The sequence below is a fragment of the Chelon labrosus genome (assembly GCF_963514085.1).
Source record: "Chelon labrosus genome assembly, chromosome: 18".
Lineage (NCBI taxonomy): Eukaryota > Metazoa > Chordata > Actinopteri > Mugiliformes > Mugilidae > Chelon > Chelon labrosus.
Window position 1 is genome coordinate 14936966 of NC_140351.1, and position 24864 is coordinate 14961829.

Consider the following 24864-nt stretch of genomic DNA (forward strand, 5'->3'; position numbering starts at 1 on the left):
TCAATCTTCTTGAGGAAGGTGTCATTTCATTTCTAGATGCTCTTTGCGGGAGTGATGTCGCTCGACGCTATTTGAAACACGCCACGAGTTCATGATAAACTTTCAGTGACATTGATTATTCACACAGATGCAGAAGATTGTCCTTGAAGAATGACTGTCTCTGCAGCGCTGGCAGCCAGTGTCACCAACCAGCAAGTCATCATTTTGCTTGCGTGCAAAATTGCATCTGCAAGCATGACAACATTTTAAACGCGCTGTATATCAATGAGGATTAAGACAATTTATATATGGAGGAAACAAGCAGAGGCCATGTGTGCTGCAGAATCTCCACATGAGGAAATTCCAGAAAATCAAAATATCTAAAAAGAGATATGGTTGATAACAACCTGTTAAATTATTCTAAGTCTAACCCTCTGCAAGACAAGTTCTAAGCTGCAATTCAGCAAGATTACCATTCGTCCCCTGTAATCTATTTAACCCTCAGGGGAACAGGAGAGGTATGGGCTAAATTAGTGTAATCTGAATGAGGGTTTCATGAATATAGTGGTTTCAGCCAGTGAAGGGATGTATCCGCCTCCAGCTTCTGCAGCCTGACAGACAACGAAGATATGACCAACTGAATCAATACAGCCAATCCCCCATGATTAGGTCATCCATTAGTTCACTTGATCTTTCAACCCTCTAACATTGCATCTGATAAAAAAAGTAATTACTCAATACTTGCTGGATGATTAGTCCAAATCCCCGCTTTTCAAATTGAAGGAGCGCGACTGTTTTGATGCATCGTATGCAAATAAGTCCGGCTTTTGTGTTTTGCCCATGGCGCTGGAGTCAGGGGGACGTCAACACGCCGGCCTTGTCCCTTGAACATCAAGGCCCCTCTGCTGCCTCTGATCCCCAGCTCTCTGCAGCCTTATGAACTCCAGATGCACTGAAATGCATGTACGCGTACTGTCTGCCATGCAAAACCAGAACCGGCTCAAACTTGCTAAGTGAAACTTGCTAAGTGTCAATCGACACACAAAAAAAAAAAGAATTAAAAATAAAACAATTAAGGGGGCTTTTTAAGTCGTGTGCAGATGTCTTGCTGCAATCATGGAGGAGTGAAGGAGTCAGAGATGAATTAGAACCACCAATAAATGGAATTCAGTTTGATGATAAATCAGGATCTCGCTGTCAAGATCACGGTGTGAGAAAGGTCACTCGCTTTGAATCACTGCTCTGCCAGTGCAAAGAATCCGAAGGCCGGCACAGCCTAGTGAATTCTATTTTCATAAACTTAAAAAGCAGAATCAACCTAATTAAACTGTGAGTGAAGATTTTCATGTTCATCTCTGTGGATTATATCGTCTGTATCTGCATAATCAGAACAAACAGATCATACGTGGCTATTTCATCATTATTCTGCTGGTCTCCTTGGGCCTGGCAGTGCTTAGTGCATTGATGCTCTAAAAAGCCAACATATGTTATGACAGCTCTTTAGTTGTCAGCACAGCAACATGTTTTCTTTCAGTGTCCACTGGGGAAATCAATACATTGTTTAGAGCTGAAATTGACCAGTCAATGGTACAATCATCTGTTTCCAATGACAGTAAATGGCTGTTTCTGGAATCACAATGTCAGCTGTCTTTTAGCAGGTCACAGACCGACCAGGACTTAACAGATCAGTTTATCTACTTATGTTGAGTATCAGTCCACATACAGTACTGTAGATGCATGTACAGTATTATGTATTATCAGTTAGTGATATCCAACCAAGTGTATGTTATCTGTAGTCCAAGAAGTACTTCTGCAGTTGCCCAGCTAAAAAACTAAAATTATGATATATATTCATATATGTAGTTAACTTTATGTGTGGTGATGGGGAGTGTGTGAAAAAAATAAGTGTGGGGGAATAAATGTATGTTAGTTAAAATAAATAATTGAAATTGATGCCAAAAGAAAGTAATAAAGTATTTTATTATTAATAAAGTACTTTTTTCATTTAAATAAATAATAATAATAAAAATAATAAAAATAATTGGAGCAGTTTTAACTCAAAGCATTCAGTTGGTCAAATGGGTAAAATGACTAGCTAAAAAAGAACTGTTACAATAAGCTAAATGCAAGGGATGAACAATTAAACAATTAGCTAAAAGTAAGGGATACATGGCTGAAATTGTCAGCTAAAAGTTAAATAAAGTTAACTAAAATAATGGATAAATGGATTGTTACCCAAATTAGCTAATCGACTAGACTACAAAATGTAATGTATAAACAGTTGAAACAGTAGCTTTAGCTAAAAGTGGTGGATACGTGGCTGATATTTTTAGCTAAAAGTAAAATTACTCATATTTCTATTAAGAATAATATAGAATAAAACGTCAAATAAAACTAAACTAAACCTGTGAGTAAAACCTGTGTTTGCGTAATAAAATCCAAGATATCTTGCTCAACTTGGGCTGAATGCCAGCGAGAAGAAATGGGTTTCAAATGGAAATAAAATGGTCTGTTGATCACAGTGCTCTGGCTGGAGTGCGGGAACGAAGTAATTCTGACAAGTAAGATGGTGCCCGGCAATTCAGACTCTTAAAAACAAGTAATAAAAATTTTAAATGAATCCTAAAATGAACTGGAGGCCAGTGTAGGGAGGACAGTATTGGTGTAATGTGGTCATGTTGTTAAAAGGTGGGCTGCTGCATTTTGCATAGCCTGCAGGCGGCGTATTGATGACTGGTCCAGATCAATATACAGAGAGTTGCAGTAGTCTAAGTGAGAAGTAATAAAAGTGTGAATTATCCTCTCAAACTGATGTGGGGGTAGGTAGGACTTCATTTTACTCAGAAGTCTTAATTTAGTCTTAATTTGTCTTGACCACGGAACAAATCTGCTTACGGTTAAATGGTTAAAACGTATAGAAATTAATGCTAAATTAGCTAAAAGTAGCCAACAGATGTGTGGTCAAAACAGTCTAGTAATGGATAAACAGAATAGGATTATGGTTGACAGGAATAGCTAAAATGTTGGCTAGTTTCCAACACTTGATATAGTTAGCTTAACGTATTGGATACATAGCTAAAATGTAAAACTGTAATGCTAAAAGTAGCCTAATGGATATGTCGTCAAAACAGTCTGGTAGCAGAAAGTGATAAAAGAAAAAAGGGTTCAAACTGTTAGCTAAAAGTATGCTAATGGTTAAATGGTTAAAACAGATGATGCCGAACTAGCTCAAAGTAGCCTAACAGATGTGTGGTCAAAACAGTCTAGTAATAAACAGAACAGGATAAATGGTTGACATGGATGGCTAAAATGTTGGCTAGTCCTCAACACTTGACATAGTAAGCTAAATTAACTGAATTATTTGCTAAAATGTAAAAATGTAATGCATAAATGCATGAGGGCTAATGTTAATCGCTAATGGATAAATGGCTTAAATTAAAAACAATGAAGAACTGCAAAGTAGAGCAACTAATCAATGGCAGGTAACATTAGACTAACTGCAAGGCTAGTACGTTAATAGTGATAAATAACATTCTGGTTCAAATCAATTCAGATTAACACATTTGAAACATGGTGCCTCAGTTCTTTATCATGGCTCATGTAAATCCTCACTGCTAAATCTACAGGGAGGCGGTATACAGTGGCACACGTTATATAAATATCAAACATGGCTGTCCTTGGAGGTCAGATTTTATTAATGTTCCATACCCTGCTACCTACAGTATCCCCTTCACTGTATTTCTTGTTAGTGTGTGAAACAAAAAGACCCATCAAGCGCCGTGTCACAGGGGAGCAGATAACTGTAGGCCAGGTGAGCAGAGGTCAGAGCATCCTGAAGGGGTTGGGGGCTGGGTACGGCGTGGTAAGGGGTGGAGGAGATGTAATGGAGGCATGGCGGTTAAATGCCGGGGCCGGCCGCGGGATCCGGGGGGAGCGGGACGCGGGCCACATCACCTCAGGCATCTCCTGACCGCGCGTGATTGATGGGGAAGAGCTGACGAGCCAAGCTCCCAATGTCACTCTCCAATTAAATAACTCTCACCGCTGAACTGCTGCCCCTCCATCCTCCTCCATCCTCCTCCATCCTCCTCCTCCTCCTCCTGCGATAAAACCTCCCTCGTCTCCTCCCTTTCACCTCTTCCCCCATTACCACACGCCCACTCTCCCTCTGTCTCCACACAACCCTTAAGTTCCTATTAAGTTGCACGCTGTCCCTCGTTTTATCCTCGGCTCCTTTCCCTACAGCTCCACGCAACATTCCCACGGCTTATTTTTCCACCCAATCCATTTCAACTTTACTAACTGCTCTTCCAGGTACGACAGACAGAGGCTGCTCTTTCTATTAGTTTGGGTCAGTGCTCCTTTCCTAAAGGACAGAGCATGGGAGACAAAAGCAGCTGTTCTAATGTATTCCGTCTCCAAAAATGCAAATAGGACGGAGAAGAAAAATAAATATTAAGAATAATCCACCCGTGACTAAGGCCCAGGGTTGTATTTAAATGTAAAAACAGGTGTACGCTCTTTAAAAAAACTATGTATTCAGAGGAAGTGTAACAAACAAAGTCCAAACTCTTGGCTGTGTTTTGCAAATGCATGCGTTATTAACTGGAGGGGTAGGTTGCATTTTGTGTGCTTGCTGTCACTAATTAGGAACTAATACTGGTTGTTGTGGATGGTGGGTGAGCGCGGAGGTGCGGTAGTTTTGGAGAGGCCGGCTTTGCGCGGCACTCTTCTGCCACCACAGGAGCTCAGTTTGCATCTAATTGGACAAAAAAACAAAAACAACAACAACTCTGAGCACAAACGTGAAACTTCCCTGATACAAAAACGGGCAATTAAAATGACTAAACTTAATGAATTAGACGTTTTTTTTTTTTTTTGTTTGTTTTTTTTTTAGGAGGAAACAATTATTTTGTGAAATGAGGATTTAATTAATTGTCAAGGTGGGGCCACGGGTGTGCCAAATCCCTCTCGCGGACCAAAGGTGTCAGGGATTTTGTATCGATTTTTATTTTCACCGCGGAGGCAATCATTTGACAGTACACATGCCATCTGCTGCCAAAAAACTTGGCAGCTTTTGAATTTCGCTTTCTTCGTTCCGTCTGCCAGGAGCGCCGCGTGTGTCTCTGGCTCCCTCCACGCCAACTTATTTTGGTCAAACTCTTCCGATAGGCTCCCTCCGCTTCCAGTCAGCCACGATCTGGCTCAGGTCGGACGCGTTTCCTGCTCCGACTGCTCGCTGCTGCTTCTTCTTCTTCTGCTGCTGCTGCTGCTGCGGCGGTGCGTCCCTCGTTGCCGATGTTAAGGGGAGATATAGGTACATACCCAAAAGCCTGCAGCTGGGGTTCCCTGCACAGAGGCGGCACTGCGCAGGATAGAGAAGAGAGACGGAGAGAGAGAGGGAGAGAGAGAGAGGGAGGGAGAAGGCGAGAGAGAGAGAGAGAGAGAGACAGACAGAGTGAGAGAATCAGACTTGCCATATCCCTGCCATGGGTGAGCGTTTACGCACGATCCGGTAGCCGATCTCCAGCAGCTCTGCCCTGCCATCAGGACTAATTTCACCATGAAAACTTTTCAACTCCCCATTTCCACATAAGCTGCTTTTCTGCTGCGTGATTCGTGGGGAGAGAAAAAGGCTCAACTTTTGCCACCAGACGCCATCTGCGTGGCGGTGAAGTTATCCCATCTTCTTTAAGGGGTGAGTACTAATTCTAATAGATTCCAAAGCGCAGCGAGCATGGTTCGAGTTATTTTTTTTCCTTTGCCACACTGCGCCTCTGTTAATTTATGGTCTACTTAGGTATGCTGTGCATTTTTTTTCCTAGTGTCTGAGCGTGCGTGTGTGTGTGTGTGTGTGTCCCGTCGCTTATTCTGTAATTAGTATTCCACGGACACTGGTTTCCTGCGGCGGTCGCTCACAGAGATGTTTACTGTCGGCGGTCTCGAGCTGCCTTTTTCTCCCACCGTGCGCTCATTTGCCTGCACCTTGCGTCCTCGCCTGCTTTATTTCTGTACGCACCGAAGTTGTGAAGATGTTCAATCGATCTGCCTTAATGATCCGAGCTGTTTTTTTATATAAATATTTATTCATTGAGGGTGAAAAAAAAAAAACAACAACAAAAACGTCTCGTTATCGATTAGGGAACAGGTGCGCCCTGCAAACTTTCCCCCTGCATTGTGCAGATGTTGACAGCCAATGCGCCAGTGATTGATGCTTAACAGGAGGGTCAAAGCAGACGGGTCACATGAGTGCGCAAGGCAGGACCAGAGAGACTCTAAACCCTGCTGATTTAGAGTCACTATTGCAAAACTGAGCTGCAAAATCTATTTATTTATTTTTTTGTCCAGATTTCCCACATTAAACGGCAGAAAAATCAGAAACAAAGACTTTTTTAAAAATCAAGAGGCTGAGATACTCAACCAAGGAAATCCCTGAAACTAATAACTGCAGTGGGAATAAGTGGAAGCATCCCAGAAATCGGCTGAATGCTCCATTTCAGGACAAAGAGAAATGGCTGAATATGGATCAATGAAATTACTGATACAGATGTATTTTTTTTCTTGTTGGTTTTGCAAGTACGAGATTTTTTATTTATTTTTGTTTAAGGAAAATAACTCAAATGATTTTTTGTCCTTTAAGCCACACAGTCACCACATGTGAGTGGAATGTACAGTGCGATGGAGCACTGTGCACAGGTTACAGTCCTCTTGAAATGTCTATTATAACGCAGCTGCAAGAAAAGAAAGACGTGCGTTGGTGAAGATGTGGAGCTGAAGTAGAGGAACTTTTTTTAAAAAAACATTATTCTAAAAATACAAAAAAATCCATCCTAAAAACATCCTGACACGGTTTTAAATTCTCATTGGTGGGCAAACAGTGCTTGATTCTGCAAGTCTGGTCGAATTTTTAGTTTGAAACCAAGCTGATTTCTGACTTTATCATCTATTAGATTCACCTCCACCTACAGTACATGCTTTTCCCCCCCCTCCATGCAGCATCAGAAGCATTCAGAGCCAGGTTCAGTTCTGCCTCCGAAGGATACGAGAGGAATTCAAATGAATGCGAGATATCAGAAAAGCTGTGAGAGGGAGGACCACCTTTCAACCGCGGGGCTCGGGTTCGAGCTCCAGCCGCGGCAAGAGTCTGCTCTGTGTGTACCGTGGACGTCCTTGAAGGCAAAACTAAAGACCCACCAGGTCCGCGGTTATTGTCCCTCCGTAGCTGACCCCGTGCTCCAGTTTCCTCGGAAATAGACAAACAAAGAGGGAAGGTCTCGGAGAAAATCAATGAGGTGTCATGTTATTACTATTTATACGGAAGCTGCTCAGTTTCTGCCTTTTTTTTATTGAACAGAGCTCGAAATGTCACTCAAGCACACGAAGAGTGATCTCATCCTCGCGTCGGTTTGATTCAGAAATGAATAATAAATCAACTATGCGCTTAAATGACACAATAATCTGTCTTCATGAAGTGTCCCAAACCGTAATTGACTTAAGTTCGCAACAGTTTGAGGACGACACTGCGCGGTGATGGAGGAGAATATGGATCAGAGCGAGCGTGTGATTGGTTACTGAGCGCTGTAGCACTGGTAATCCTGTTGTGAGACTGGCAAATAGGATTAGAACACAGAGTGTAAGAGAAACAGAGCCAGGGGATGACTGGGAGGCTTTACGTTCGCCGCTTCATCTCACATTTTCACCTAATTTGGCGTCGTCGCTCTGACTCTGGCCGCCGAGGGTGACGGGCAGGCCGCCGTTGACTCTGTCCCCCGTTGAAGGGCTGATATTTTCTTTTATCACAGCACCACAGAGAAATGGTGATATTTTGTGATGATATCTGAACATTATTAAATAACAAGAAAACATGTGTTTCTTTCTGGTGCATTCGCAGGACCTGGCACTGAAGCATCCAAGGCTTTCAGACATGATGAAACCTTCTGGTTACTTAACTCAAAGAGCTTCTAAATGAAGGATAATGAGCAGTTTGGTGTCTTACAGTTATACTTTACATTTTACCTCCATCGTTAGTCATTATACGGAGATATCAGGCCTTATTTTTTGTTTTTGTTGAGTTTTTTTTTCTCTATAGCAGCGCTTCCTCACGTCACGCTCTGCTTACTGTCAATCACTTGGCATCAAGTGGAAGACAAAATGGAAACCAGTCTCACGAAACGCCTTTGTCGCAGCCATCTCCTTGCTCGCCAGCGGAGCAGCTAATTTCAAGCTAGATTTGACGCTTTAATTTTTAAAATGACAAACAACTTAACTGTATTGGGGGAAAAGAATTGATTTCCCTGCCGCCATGAATCGGCTAATAATTTAAAAATCAACTAGACGGCAAATCGGCAGAAACTCATTAAACAAAAAGCCAATATGTGCCTTATATTGATGCGCCCACTACTGCATTAGCATTATCTCCGGCCTGTATCTGACTCCCATCTCTTCTAGCGTGCAGGGTTTAGTGAAATGAGAACTATTAATTGGGAGCTCGGATCGAGTTGACCCGTGCCGATCTTCTCTCCCACAGTACCACCGCTGCAACCTGCCTTCGCAACTCGTGCTGCCCCGCAGCCAGATCTGCTCCACTTTCCACCTCCACCATTAAATTGTCATGCAGAGGCAGTGACTTTGAACCAGTGCGCTAGTGTGTGCACGTCCACGCGTTGCGGCCTTAGTGTGTGTTAATATTAAAAGCAGATCGGGATGTTAGGATAGCTTTCTGGATAAAGTTCTGCCCTGCAGTTGAACTTTGAAAATATACTGAAAAAAAAAACAAACCTATTTGTGAGGTAGATTTAAAATAACTTCCCATGTGCTGAAGAAGCTCGTCACAAACCTCTAGGTGTCTGCAGAGGTGACAGTCATGCTGCTGTGGTTTATTCCAGCATTAATTATTAGCGCCGGCTTAATGACTTCGCGTTGGCAAGTAGAACAGCTCACTTCCACAGGATGTGCATTGTGCTGTTTTTATTTTGCTAAAGGCGGGAACAGAGAGGAAGTAAAATGAGAAGTCAGGAATCTGTGTGGGAAGAAAGAGGTCACTGTATGCCAAAGCAATTACCTTCCTCATGCAGGGCCCTGCCAATATTCAACATAGAGGAGAGAGAAAGAGAGGTCAGTCAGCGAGGCAATAGACACACGTGTGGTCAAACGCTCTGGACGCCTGCTTGTAGGACACCTCCTGAAGTTTAAGTGGCTTTTCAGAGTCTGTTGCCACGGGGTGCTCTGCTAATAATCAGACTAACAGCCCGATCAGAGTGAAATGCCTCATGTGACCACCTCAGTCAGGACAGACTGGTCCAGTGTGAAGGACTTTGGTATTGGATTGAGAGGGGTGGTGTAAACGTTTTAGGGCTGCAGCAATTGATGCTTGTTCTAATTAATGTGTCGACTACTTTAGCAGGAATCGATTCATCGTTTTAATCTACTACAACATAACAAAACCTTGTTATGTTATTCAAACCTAAAGAAAAACCCATTTCAAACTGGAAAGTTTGACCAACAACAGTTCAAATTTATCGAGCATAATTAGAAAATATGTTTTTACTATGTTCTGTCATTAATCAGCATTCATTAAGCATGATTTAAATTGAAGGATTTCTGCTGATTGTTAGTGGAAATGCATTAATTGCATTATCCTGAAGAGGGTCACCATTCATACTCACATTAACCTAACATGCATGTCTATGTGCCAGGAAACACAGTAGACATGTGAACTCCACACAGAAAGACCCCAGATGCCCAAAAGGTTAAAACATAGAACCCTAACGCTGATTAAAAATCACTGCTAAAGATTACCTCCACCCACTTAGAGCGTAACGTTGATTGAAATTTAATTTAAGATTGAAATTTATAGACTGCTTTCAACTTGTGTGTGCACTGAAAAGTAGCGCTGCCGTGATAGCAATTAGCATCTGCTCTTGAGTCTTTTCTCAAAACCAGCTGACGAGGACGCAACCATCAGACTAAATTTACTGTAATCGACCAAATATTCGGGAGTTCAGCTACAGCTGGGAGCAACTTTATTTAGTGTTCAACCATGTTTGTTTTCTTCTTCACGGGTTCTGGTAGTTTTGAGCTTCTGGTCGTATTACTGCCCTCTACAGGATAAAAGCATTAACAGCAACAAAGTATTTTTTCTTTTTTTTTTTTTAATAAACATTGCGTCGCATTGAGGTATTCCATGCAGATGGTCTTATTTACGTACTCACCGTCATCGATGGCGCCAGTGAGTTGTTGTTACAACTTTTGATAGCCTTGTAAACCAAACCGCTCAACCAACCGGAACTGCTCCTCAAAAGTGAAGCCAAAGCAAGTAGAGCTCCCCCTGGTGGCTGGCTGCAGTATAGGTCATAAACTCCACCTCCTCCATGTTAGTGGATGGGACTTGGGGCCGAGCTAAAACACTAAAATGCACGTCAAATACATTTTTTGAAGGATGGTTTCAGTCATTTTAGGTAGTTAATATAAGGTTGATGCATGCAGGCTGGTGTGGTCGGGTCATCGATATCACAGCTCTCGTGACGCTACTCTCGGATCGTACTGCGCAAGTTGCAAGATGGCGCCGCCCATATCCCCGTGAAAATAGCATCACTTTGGGCAATGCAAGGAAGTGGGAACTCGTCCATAATGGTACAGTCTCTGATGCAAACACTTGATCCAGTCGCTCCTCTGTGGTTGGAATAAATCCGTTCTTTCTGTGCACGTTTGCCCCTCGTGGCAGGGTTCAGTCAACAACTTTGTGCACGTAAAAAAATAAAGGTTCTGATGAATGTTTTGGGGCATTTAAACACATTTATTTAGTGTCCATGTAAACAGTTAAATTTGAATCTGATTCAGAACCAGAATTACTGTCAGTGTAAACACATGCAGCATCGTCCGAGGATAATGCACACCTTTGCCAGCTGTCGCGTGTCTCCTTCTCAATATTTATGGGTGGAACTCATTGAAGTCATCATTATGTGTCAAATTAGACAGATAATAGCGGCAATATTGTGCAGCTGATGTAATTGCTCAACTACTCGGGACTGGCAGGACGTGTTTTGACATGAAGAACATTATCTGTCAGGAGCTTTTCTCTGCTTTGACAAGTCTTCATGTCCTCGCATCTTGGGGGATCTGTCACAGCTCGACGGCGGCGGGGAGACAGATTCCCTCGCATGCGCCCGGGCCGGTCAACAGCCTGCTCGGAGTAGAGGTCAGGAGCGCCCGGGCCATCGTGCTGCTTGCTGACAGCTCAGATTTATTTTTAATCCCGCCCGATGAGAGGCCGCCACACAGATCATGTGGCTTGTTAGCGTTGAGTGGCGAGCCCCGTCCGCCGTTGCGATCTTACACAAAGGAAATGTGACAAAATAACGACCTTGGTGAGGTAAAGCCCAGATAATTGAGAGCCAGCAGAACGCCGTTTGATTGTTATTCCGAGCAGCCTCTGTCGTCCCGTTCGGTATGAGACCGCTCTGCTGGCGTGCGCTGAAAAGCCAGGTCATTTTTACCTCCATCTTCCCCTCATTAACATTTTGACCTCATGCAATCTTTCCTCGGGCGTGCGTGTCAGTGAGTAGGTGAAGGGCTAGGTGTTGATTGTATTCACCATATTTACTCTCTATTCATATTTCGACCAATTTCTTCGTGATTGGTGAGAAATGTCATTATCATTGCATCAGCAGATACATTACTCGCCGTCTAAAGTGACTGCGGTCACAGAGGCAATTTTGCTGACAGTCCGTTGTCTCTTCTCACCTCTGTGTCTTTGTCTTTTTTTTCTCCTTCTCCCTCTGTTCTGATAGGTGCCAATTATAAAGGCCTAGCGCTGACGGCTCCCCAGTCGCCCTGACCCTGTTAGCCTGCTTTAATGTCAACTCTCCGGCTCCAAAGTGGAGGGAATTACCCCAGTTTTAGTCTCCAATCAAGAAAAAAAGAGGAGCAACGCGGCAAAACACAGAGATCGAGCCTCTCTCAGCGTGTGCGCTCCGTGCAGGGTCTGACTGCTCTTGCTTGGTGAAACACAGGGTCAGAACTGTGTGGATAAAAAAAAAAAAAAACCCTGAGGGTTTTGACATTTCAGCTTTTCCGTCTTTTTTTTTTTTTTTTTTTGCTCCTCTTTTGGCCTCAGTGCTTTTTGGAAGTGGCCCAAATGGTGCGGTGGTGTTGCTCAGGCATATGGAGAGCCCTGGCTCTCCTGGCGCTCCTGCTTCCCTTGCGGGAGAAAGGCTGCTGGGGGCTGAATCCCAGCTCTGGGGATCTGGAGAAGTCCCCACACTCTGATCCAGACCCCTGGGAGGCCCTGCACAGACACAAACGCAGCTGGGTATGGAACCAGTTCTTCGTATTGGAGGAGTACACAGGAAATGAGCCGCTCTATGTTGGCAAGGTAAGTGATCTGTGACTTTTAATGGGTCAGTATTAGCACAACAATGTTTCTTCTTACGTGCAAAAGGAAGAATATCACATTAGACTATTAAAAAAAAAGAAAAGATAAACCGATTCACACATCTGCACATGCCCTATTTTCCGCAGGGTTAGTGCACCTGTACAGTTATTATACATATCAATAACCTCTTACCATAATGACCTACAAAATCTGGGACACAACACCGGAGTTGTATATTCCCATTGTCCTATATAAAAATGTTTAAACAAATGATAAAGACAGTGTGAGAAGCTATTCTGCATATTGTTCCAGCCTGGCTGAAGTACGTGCTTGTGGCAGGCTCAGTTTACAGATCGGCGTACGGCGTGACAAGGTAATTTGCATTGAAATCAGCCCCCTAGAAAATGTATATATTACTCAAATGTGTCTGTGTACAGTGCGTGTTCTGCCGAGGTACAAGCAGATAGATCAAAGTAATGCCTGTTTTTGGCAGGTAAATAAGTATGAAACCCTCCCGATGACATTTAAAGCAAGGCACAAATGGCATAGTTAACGTGAGGGTGCACTGACAAAGTGACTAATCATGCTTTTATGAGGTATGGCAACACCGCTCCTCTGTTATTTCCTCAGGTGGAGACCAATAGTGGGAGAAACGGAATGAAACATCACTTAATAAAAAAATATTAAGAGCAAAAACCATCAAGAAAATATGCTTTCGGGCATTTGTAGCATTCGTGAGCTGTACGCGACAATACAGGGAATGGTTTGTGACATGATAAAATGAAGTTGTAAGCAGAAAGAGTGCAGGAGTACAGACTAGCAGATAAACTGCATCCGGGTGCAATACACATGCAGCATGTATACATGGTGGCGCATGATACATGGTAGACGTATTTAAAGAAAAGCTTGGTGGGTATACATTGTGCACATAAATGTATTTATGCCTTTTTGAAGGTTGCACTGCTTCTAATTGTTAAAATATACTGAAATAGCTATTAAAGTTGTCAAGGACGGGGAAGTATCTATATTGCACATTGTATGTACATTTAATAGGTTTTGCATGCACCTGGAAGTCAGATAAACTTCCTTACCTGTAATTGTTTGTGTTGAAAAGTTGGTCTGGAGCCGCTCTGTTGGGAACTGACTATGCTCCGGCAAAGATCCGTCGTGCCAATCAAATTTGGTGGGCTTAACGCGGTGACATAATCCTCAACGTCATGACCGTCGTGGAGTTTAATTTGTTTGCAAGAAAATGGCTCTGATTGGTTGTAGGACTGTCTAATAGCATTTTTATTTTATTTTTTATTGTCCCTGTATCAGTTGAAATACGCTCCATAATGAAATCCAAATGGTTTGCTACCATGGACTCGTGTTCTGATAAGAATAGGCTTCTGCTGTTCTATTGTGAAGCACATGTCCTCAGGTAAAGACCAAGGACATTTTTTTAGCAATTACAGGAAATAGTTTGAAACACTCTAGAAATGTAGTTTTGAAGCGATTTGAGGACATCCATCTATCCATCCAGCATCGTTGCTGTTGTATAAACAGCTCTTAACGCACCTCATAGGAAGTTTAGATATTGACAAATAAATAAATAAGGTCTTAAGACGTATGCAAAGCTTAAGGGCACTTAAATGCCTTTAAATGTACTACCCTATAGTAGATTGGACTGCTTATTCTTGGTAAAATACAGGTGTGAGATGACCTAGACTGATAAGCATGGACATTTTTAGCATTCGCACATTCTTCTTTTTTTAACATTTGAATATAGCTGCTGTAAGCAGATTTGAGAACATCCATATAATAATACATTACACACTTAAAGGATTTATAAGTGTGTTTTCTTCCACCACCTTCGTAAGAGGAGTTCTAATTATCGGCACATAAGAAAGGCTCAACACACTGTATGTGCAAAGTCTTTAAAATGCCTTTGAATGAATTTATTACTTTACAGCAGGTTGTACTGCCTGTACTTGAAATAAAAATAAATAAATAACAGGGTTTCTAAAGTATCTATTAAACTGGCAAGGTTGGGGAAGTTTATCTGTATTGCTCTTTTTATGCACTTTTAAAAGGTTTCACCTGCACTGCTGTTCTGTTGTGGAGCGACACGGACCAAAAGTGGAAGAAATACACAGATGAATGTAATATATATTAAATAAACATGCAGCTTTAGAGAGATAAACGTAGTAATAATGCAGTTATAAACAATTATTTAAGAATGAATACAGTAAGTACAGTTTCTACACGCTGTATGTAACAAGAAAGAGTTTATAACACATGAAAATGTAATTAAAAGATAAAATCTGTTAAATTATAGCACGTTGTAGTGATTCAGATATATTTTTAACTTGGCAAAGAAGGGGTAGTTTATCTATACAGCACATTTTATGCACTTTTAAAAAGTTTGTCTAGCACTACTGTGAAATAAACACTTCCAAATGTACTTCTAGTTAGCTGAAGCCCAATGGGGTTAAATAAACTAGTAACTATTGTGACATAAAAAGCTTAACAATAAAGCAATACTCAAGTGAAACACAAGCCCCGACACTATTTTTCGTTTAAATCAAATACGTGTTACCTTCTGTAAGGCTGTTGATTTTCAGTGCAAACCACCAGCACTGCTCCCCAGCTTTCAGCACCACAGTACAAGCGGACAGCTCCTGCTGGAAAATGGCTGCTCCGTGTGCGGCGCGAGCCAGATGGGTCCCGGATTGGTCTCTAGATCCCTGTTATCTTGGAGAATTTTCTGGTCTTATTATTAAATTAGTTTTCATCTTTCCGCTCATCTGCAGGATAATCATTCTCATCTGCATGTATTTGCCGGGTCTGCTCTCGCAAGCCCATTTCCTTGCTGTCTCTGAACTGGATTAGCGTCTCCAGCTGGAATTAGGATACATTTCACCGTCCTATTGTTCTCCTCTCTGTTTCTTCGCCAGAGGGATGCTGGAGGAAAGCATCTAAATCAGAGCGAGCATATTTGTGATAGCGCCTGAGTTCAGCTGAAGGTCACGTCCCGTCCAAGTGTCCACGCTAATCTAAAACAGTCATCAGTCACATCTGACTTCTGGGAAGAGTATTTTTTTTTGCGTGTGAACATCCGGACTGTGTTTGTTTTTTCCTCCTTGTCTTGTTTTGCCCATTTGAAAGTTAAAAAAGAGAGGCCGCCAACACAGTCAGGAATTTCGAGTGCCTCTTTCCTTTTACACATGCTTGTGTCTGATTGCTTTTCTTGTTAGTAAATCCCGAAGGACGCGAACAGACTGATTACTTATTCATAGATGTGTAGAGATCAGCTTATCCGCATGGAATATATGCAAACTCATTTGCGAGCCCCTTTCCAAGAGGTTTATTGTTTCCCATACATGCATTCATTGATCTCATGTTTGTTTCTCTGTGGCTCCGTTGCGGCCGTTGGAAGACGGCATTAAAAAAAAAAAAAAGCCAGACTGGCTACATCTTTACATCTGACCTCCGGCCCAGGCTCAATCCCACCCTATCAGAAATATAAAGAAATCAGTTTCATTTACTCCCCAGCGGGCAGAGCGGGCTGCCTGGGAGTCCGAGAAGCTGTCACATTATTTGCTCCCTTAGATCATAGTTGTCACAGAGTGTGTGTTTGTTTGATATCACAAGGGCCCTCTGCTGCTGTAAAAAAGTCTGGGCGGGGACACCCCGACCTCGTGACTCAGTGTGAGCGACACGGAAGGTCCCGCTGTGTCAAGAAAATGACCTTACTAGAAATGATGTCTGGTTTTTTTAATTTATTTATTTTATTTTTATGGTCAGCTGTAAAAATTTTCAGCAGGTCCGCAGCAAAAATCTCCAGAGTGACATGAGCTGTAATTGCTTTCGTCAGACGTATCTGGGTATCTAACGCGACAAACAATGGGAATCTGTGTCCACACGGCGGCACGGTCGCTGCCCAATTTGGTCATTTGTTTGGCTGGAAGCAAAGGGAAATATGATATAGTCTGTAGGAAATGGGAAGTCATCACTTTGGCCTGGCTGCTCCCATCGCATCTGCAGTCTGCTTGGCTTTAATGCATTCTGTCAGATTCTGAATTTCACAACCAAATGTCTCATTATGCCTTGGCACTCAGCCTCGGGTAAGCGTACTGGCCTGGAATGAGCTGCAGTCGCGTCGAGACAGTGGAGACATACATTAAAGACTCCGCCACAAACTGGTGACGCGCATATTTAAACAAGCGAGAGGCACAACTCGCACGCTTAACAACTGGTAAACATGACGTGATTAAACAGTTTCTGCAGGGTATTCATGTGACTAACTATTTGTGTGGAAACGCACCAGTCAGTGGCGCCTGCTGAGTAAGCAACGTTAGGAGCAATTTGGCGCCGCGTTAAAAAAACAGACAGCTCGATGTCGCTATCTTTGTTTCGTTAATGCGTCGAGCCTTTTCGCTTTGGGATCCGCTTCCTGTGCTCGGTGGCTTTTGTAAAGCCTACATGCTATTTTTCCGTTTGAGGCAAGAGCGCCGCTTCACATCGCGGGAGGTACGGGCCCACAGACGCGGACGGGCCTCATGCTTAATCTCACTTATTTATAGAGATGTCTTCAAAATTGGCAGTCTGACTAACCATCCGGGTAATGGATGGACTTGCTTCACCTTATAATTCAAGCTGCGTTCAGGCCGCAGTAGCCGGGGCTCTGCTGAAAAAAGATTTTTTCCAGTTCAAATAAAAGAGCGAGGAGCAAGGAACTGGAAAACATGGAAGAATCTTGTTGTCCGATATATATGCAACAAGTGTCAGCGCTTGATGTTATTCACTGCAGATGCATTAGATGTTTTTATGAGTGTGCATCACGAGTGATTTCTGACCTGGTGGCAAGACTTGGTGTTCTGAGTGACGGTAATTCAGTTTAATAGTCAAACAATATGCATCATGCAGCAGGGACTGTCCCAAAGATAATTACACCGGGGCGAGCATGTTACTATGCAAGGCTCTTCATTAGCATTCTGTGAGACGTCCACTGTCAAATGGGTTAGAATCATAGAGCACAGGGCGCTGCTGCAAAGGTCAATCTCAATAGCATCTACTTACACTTGCTGGTGCTGCAAACACGCAGCTGGGGAGCGGTGAGAGCGGCGTGTTGAGCCGGAGAGGATGGTGATCGGAGCTGACGGGGGGGGGGGGGGGGGGGCATCATACACGCGGCACCCAGGGAGAAGAGCTCGCGTAGCACGGGGTGGGCGGGGTAGGGTAGGGTTCGCGAGGCCTCCCAGGGGCAGCTGGGATGGTGGGAAAGCCTTCTTTATCTGAGTCGGGCCATCAAAGAGGAAGGGGAGCAGCAGCGTAAACTACACAAGTGTGTGAGTTCTCTCGCAACATTGTTGGGCCGGACTCTCAACGTCAGCCGGGCGGTTTTTAGATAAAAGCCCGGAGAAGTTCAACCAAAAGTCCAGAAGGAGGTCAGAACAAAGTCAAGGCAGCGCTTTTAAGTGGAAACTGATTCACTGTCTACTTACCAACAGAGAATGGGTTGAACAAGACTCCACTGATATCTTAAAAGGAGCAAAACTACGTGATCACACCAGGAATCATTGTCAGATTTCACTACAGGAAACAGGAAGTTGACTCTCTGTGGGCTCTAACTAGCATAGATTCTAACAGGCTATCAACAGGATAATTTCATGGCAAACAAGAAAGGTTGGTTTGGAAAGAATGAGACGGGGTGAAAGTAGATATACTGATTATCTACTAAATATGAAGGCAGCAGAAGATTAGCTTAGCACGAAGACTGGAAACGGGGAAACAGCACGGCAGCAAAGCAGCAACACCCGCTAGCAGCATCCCTAGCTAACGAGTGAACATCTTATATCTTGTTTGTAATTTGTCCAAAACTATTTTATGGCTCTGCAAAGTTTGTTGGGCTTACGACTCCTTAATTGTGGCTATGTTCCCTGTTATGCACTGTGGGGTAATTCATCCAGTCATTTAACATTTATCAGCTCTAAACCGTCTGATCAAGCTTTAAAATATCCCCCACGTCGCACGCCAAAAGGGAGTCTAAGTTTAGCCAAGCACCAAGTCATCTGGTTTAAAGACGCTACACACCTGCAGACGGGTGTTTTCAATCCTTCGGGCTGATTAAACCTCCACTCAGGCGGAAGTTGGTCAGAGCCTCGCCTCGAAGTACATGATGTCAAACCAAACTACCGAGACGAGTCAGCCCTGCTTAGAATCGATCACTCGGCGATCGCGGCTTACATTTGATTTTCGCCTCACTTGATCCCGATTTGCTCTGACATCTTGCAAACGTAGGCGACAGAAACCTCGAGGGGGCCTGCAGTTTCTTAAGCCGAGTATAGCCAGTGCTGAGTTTTGTCAGTCGGAGAGGCTGAATACATCAATCTTGTGTTGAAAATACAGTAGTTCACTTTGACTGCACGTGGTCTGTGATAGCTACAATACGAATATTGCGCGTTTGATGTTGAAGTTCCACAAATTTAACATTTTGTGAACAAAAAAAGATGTGGAGAATGCTTCTAGTGATGGGAAGTCGGGCTCTTTTCTAAGATCCGTCTCTTATGACTCTCAAACGGCTAACTAACGGCTCTTCATTTAGTGTTACTCATAACCTTCTGTTTAAGCCTAATTTAGCGACTGTGAATGGTTTGTGTGTTGGTCAAAAAATTTTCTTTCATGGTTTTCATAAAAGCATTTTTGTGTTACAGAAAAATACAGTTACAGTTGTTCAACATTTTAATCAAAGGTTTAAATGAACAACTGAACCACAGCAAACAAATTAAATAAATACAGGCCAAAGTCTTAACATTATGACATTTTAGATAAACAGGAACTCTCAGGAGCGTCTGAAACTTTGGCCCTCCCCAAAGAGAATCGGCTCTTCTCATTCCCTACAAAGAGTCGTCTCGTTGAGCCGGCTCGTTCGCGTACAACACATCACTAATGTTTCTAATGATAGCCGTTGTCTTGTTTTTCTGTTTTGACGGTTGATCAGTGGAGTCTCTGTCAACTAGGATTCAAACAGGATGCAAATATTTCTTTGTCTTGTCTGGGAAGGCTGTTGACGAAACTCTTCTCCTTTTGAGAATCTTGCAATCCATGTCTCTTCCACATAAATTTGATAAATGGCTGTCCTTAAACCACAGCCGGACATGTTCATTAAAAAGGACAGGTCCAAGTTAAAGTCAATGAGACATTTTGACAAAGCAGCACTGGCCCTGCTCAGTGATTTTCCCCGCTTTTCTAAATTTGTTTGCCTTTATTACAGAAGCATTTTGTCTTTTTGGCAACTTATTTAGAGGTTGAATTCACTCAGCCTCCCCTCATCTTGCCTTTCAGCAAGTTTCTTTAGATTTGCTGTGGTTTGTTGGTGCCTCGGTAAAAACAGATGTGCATCATTTTGGCTTGTAATACTGTAACTCAATTAAATATTAAGGGACGTGGTGGGCAGAGTGAGTTGTGAAGTTGTTTGAAGTATTTTTTTTTTTTTTTTTTGTCTTCTTTTATGTGCAGTTTCGTCTGAATGCGGGTTTGTTGAAGTTTCCCCAAAGTGCTGATGTATTGAATTTTCGACATCCCCAACAGGTCTGATCTTGAATAATTCACGAGATCCTCAGCCCGTGCTGAGAGTATAGAGGTGCTATGAATACACACAAAAGTTAATCTTTCCTCGACAAAGTGAATAACAGGTGGCTCGGAGGCTATTGCATTTGCTGTAATGGTGGTCTCAAGCATCTTTCTCCACCTCAGTGAGCGCAGCTGGGCTTAGGTGGAGACGCGTATGATAAAGAAGTTGGTGAAATTCGGCCACATGTTCCTCAAAGAAGAAAGATATAAAGCTGAACAAATATATTTAGCCAGTTGAGAAGACGTTAAAAGACATGATATGACAGGAACAGGAGAGACATGTTGGTTAAACGAGAGGCTACTTGACTCTTCTCCTCCAAATTTAATGAGGCGTCATAGAAAGGATACTCGTTTTTCTCTGACTGACTAATTGCATTTCACCTGAATATCTGTATGAAACGAAAGCAGTTTCATCTCACTGTATCTGGAATTGCTTTTCATGCAGCCCCATACGCCACTAGACAAGAGACATAGCGTAATCCAAATGTTTCCTTAAATAGAGATATTGAGTTTCCACCATCTCTATTATTTCCCCTTTACTCCAGAAACCTTCAGAGAGTTGCTCATTGAGTCAAGTGTGTTTTAAGATTGATTCATTACCCTGCGTTGCTTATGGGAGCGCAGGTTTGAAGTATATAAAGAGGGGAAAAAAATTGAATTTGGTTTTAACAAACATTATGATAATCTGATTGTTCCCCACTTTCAGAGGCTGGCTAATTTCAGAAACATCCGTCTGAGTGAGAAAACAGGTTTCCTCTTTCAGGTTAAGAGAGGCACGGTAATCTAGTTAAAACTGTTAGATATCTGAGGGAGACAATTACATTTTATGGGAGCTGCTGTTTGTAACGTCATGCCGGAAAGAGGGGTTTTACACGGCAGGGGTTTTAGGTCGATTTATCCCCCCAGTTCAACCCTCTTGACAGGTCGGACCTCGCTTGGTGCAAAGGTTCAGACCCAATTATTTGGTAATGTGTGGATTTACAGATCGTCTCTTAAACCTTTTTTACTGCTTGCTCCCGATTAATTTGAAAGATGTTTGATGCTTAGGATTTAAAATCCGGATGGTTATGTCAGTCCTTTCACAATAACCAGTGAGACAAATGAGTCTACAAGGACGGCATTGTCAAGCAACGATAAACTTTAGTTGAAGCTGGAAGCAAACTTTAGTTGAAGGACAGACAGAAGACTTTCCAGCCAGTTTCTTGTCCACACTTATTTTACATTCTCCTTTATTTATTTTTTTCCTCAATTCTTATAAATTTACTAGCCTGTAAGGCAGACCAACTTTCCTCAGGAACAAAATTTTTGAGCCGGAAACCTGGTCTGGAGTTGCTCCGTTGGGAACTCATCAAGATCTGCTGGGCCAATCAAATCATTTGGAAAGGGTAACAACAGTGTAGACATCCGAGCGCCGTGGAGTTGATTTTGTTTGCAACAACAAACCGGTTCTGATTGGTTGTAGGACTGTCCAGTTGCATGCTGAGTTATTTTTTTCCTAATAATTAAATCCAAATGGTATGTAACCAGAGTCTAGCTATGCAAGACTAGGAATTTAAAGCAAGTTCTCCATTTTTGTTTACATCAATTTCTCCGTGATGAGATGATTTCAAAATCAGATACTCAAGTAGTCTGAGTCCAGTTAGGTACAAGGTAATGACTGATACGAATGACTAATACAATGTACGTAAGGGATGATCGGTAAGTTTGTGGCGTACGGTAGAAGCCTTCAAATGTAGAAAACTTTTAGACGTTTAGACCCTTAATCCAGTGGACCATACGAATTCCTTCTTTGTTGAGATTGGAAAGCGTCAAAAGTAAGCAACCACTGAACTCCTTCTCCTTGAATTTAACAAGGCGCCCTTCTCTCTGCTCAAGAAAAAGGCATCCTCCCCTAGTGTTCCCTTCATCCTTGTGGACCTCCTTGGGCGATAAGCCCTTGAGACCGAGGTACCGGATGACTGCACGTCCATTTTCTCAGACAGAGCTGACTTGCAATTTTCAATTACCAGAAACAGAAAAACCCCAAAAGTTATTAACTTCAAACTCTATGCGCAATCACTCAGAGAGTTTAGCTGCACGTGCATGTAACGACAGAACATATCAATCACAATGCGTATTATTACATATGCGTACCAGACAACCGATCAACCTCCTTCCGAGCCAGGTCACCAGATACAGCAGTTTGTTTGTGGCATCTGTTTAGACCTTCTGAATTTCTTAAACAAGACAAAAAGTCTGCAGCCACGCTACAGCTGTCTGAGGCTAACACCATCAAGCGCTAACAAGCCTTTTTTAGAAAGGGTTTAGGGAAATACATAAACAAGTTATCCGACTTTCTCACCTTAACCTGATTACTCCGCGGTAATCTGCTTTTGTGCGAGTGTGTGTTCGTGTTGAAATTGCAGCTCTGCTAAAGTAACTCAAAGCTTTTTACCTCCTCCTCCCCCTCCTCCTCCCCACACACACATTTTATAAATCCCATCCCCCACCACCTCATCCAGACATTTACCATGCTTTGGATGAAGGAACCCTAATATGCTAAAACCGGGGATGCATTGGCCACCTCTCGCTGTAATTAAATTCAGTCATAATGAATCATAGCCCCTAATCCTAAAACAGGCTGTATTTCCACAGGGAGGAGAAATGACCTACATGTACTCAAAAAGCTCTGAGTGTAGCCCTTTCTGCTACAGCTCCCTTTCTTGGCATTCACTCTGAAAGCATGACAAACACACACAAACCTCACTTTGAGCCGTGTTGAAAGTAAATGACAAGTGCAGCGTGCTTATTTCCATATCAGTGCTCTTCATTTATATATATCACACGGGGTGCAGTTAACAGAATCAGGTAGCAGCATTAAAAAGCTTCACGGCGGATCATGTCACACTTTGGGAGCTTTCGTGGTCAAAAAAATCTTACTTATTTGTACGTTTAATGTTCAGCTAAGGTTTTTTTAATTATTATTTTTATTTATTTGATATACTGTGGAGATGCAATGTTACGGAAGCATATTGCTGCCACACTGTAGAAAAAAAAGGCTCAATATTATGTAATTACATGAAAGTTTCTTGTTATAACGTGATATTTTTCACGTTTTAACAAGATAAGTATCACGTTATTACGTAATAATTTCATGAAATTATCATGTTATTTCATGAAATTATCACGTTATTTCATGATAATGATATTTTCATGTTATAACGTGAAAATATCATGTTATTTCAAGATAAAATATTTTCACGTTTTTACATGAAATTATCACGTTATTTCATGATGAAAATATCATGTTATTTCAAGATAAAATATTTTCACGTTTTTACATGAAATTATCACGTTATTTCATGATAATGATATTTTCACGTTATAACGTGAAAATATATCTTGAAATAACATGATATTTTCACGTTATAACATGAAAATATTATCATGAAATAACGTGATCATTTCATGAAATAACATGATCATTTCATGTAATAACGTGATACTTATCTTGTTAAAACGTGAAAAATATCATGTTATAACAAGAAACTTTCATGTAATTACATAATATTGAGCCTTTTTTTTTTCTACAGTGTGGCAGCAATACGCTTCCGTACAATGTGCTCGTTGCTCTGTGAAGAATAATCTGCGCATCGTACCACGAAGCAATTAGGGTATTGTATGAGCCAGTCATCAGACTAATGTTAGTGATTCACAACGGTGCCTCTATACCTCTGCTCTTTGAGGTGTATTTTATCATTTGCAGGCCGTGTTGGTCGAAGCCCAAGATACTGTCAGCGGTTCATTGTGTAAAAAATGCACTTGGCAGCAGGAGAACACCAAGATAATGCATACTTTGTTTTTCGGTTTTAAACGCCCGCAGATAGGGACGGAACAGTGGTTGCAACGGAGGGAAGTCCATTAATTCCTGTCTTTTGTTTTGTGTTTAAATCACCGTGTTAAGTTCATTATTCTTTCCTATTTAATTGCACATAGCCACTAATTGCATCACCGAATGTCACATTTTAATTCAAGCTTTTATTCCTGACTAATAATGGGGCTGCACTATCAATCATGTGGTACTGAAAAACTGACTTGACTGCGCTTTTGGTAGATTCTGCACGTCTTTTTCTTGTCTAACGTGGAATATGCCTTCTCGTTATCACAATTCTGCCTGGTATGCGCTCAGCTGCAAAATTAGGTGGGGGCTAGCAGCAATGCTATACGCTAATATCATGCAAGGGAAAACTTCTAGCTTAAGCTAACAACAAGAGGGGGAGATGGGTGCATTTACTTTTGTGTAATTAATGCCACATCACCTCCAGATGTGGTCTAGCCGATCCCATCATGCATTTACATTATACTATACTAAAGATAAGATATCCAGATGAAGATTGCATGCTATTTTCTAAATGTATTCCAAGAGTCCTAAGTGTCTGTGAGCTGCTACGTAGCGACAGTGGTGCGTGGTTTGAGTTAAAATCAACAGTCTAACATACCCTCTCAAGGCTGAAATTGTAATGTAAGGTTTAGCAGGTATGACGCTACCCATGTTCTCCATCTTAAGTGTTAAACATATTACACATCTGCTAAAATGCACTAAACACAAATTGCAACAGAGTTTAATGGGATTCATTTTGATTTTCCATGTAATAGGTCATATATCGAAGTTTGAGACGAATTAACATTTTGATCTGACAATAAAAACAAGTTCAACCCAATGGGACCATGAATATCTGCAACCAAGTGTGTGGAAATCAATGTCATGGTTTCACCAAAATTCGTCCATTTTGAAGACGTGGATGTATGTACGTGTTGGGATTACCCTGGGAACCATGTGTAATTGTATTCTTGAGGTATTTACGTCTAAACCAAAACTCTGGACTGAATCATTTTTCAAACCATAGCCATGTCAT

General features: G+C 42.1%; 1 protein-coding gene across 2 annotated transcripts in view; it reads left to right on the top strand.

Annotated features, from left to right (window-relative positions):
* Positions 1–12115: 12115 nt before the first annotated feature.
* LOC311503458 (cadherin-7-like) overlaps positions 12116–24864 on the top strand; it is a gene marked incomplete at both ends in the record, with an annotated part of 102970 nt that continues 90221 nt past the window's right edge. For both annotated transcript variants that reach the window (XM_084566183.1, XM_084566184.1), the window contains one exon: positions 12116–12352. In XM_084566183.1, coding sequence (XP_084422309.1) covers positions 12116–12352 — 237 coding nt within the window. The remainder of the gene's footprint in view (positions 12353–24864) is intronic.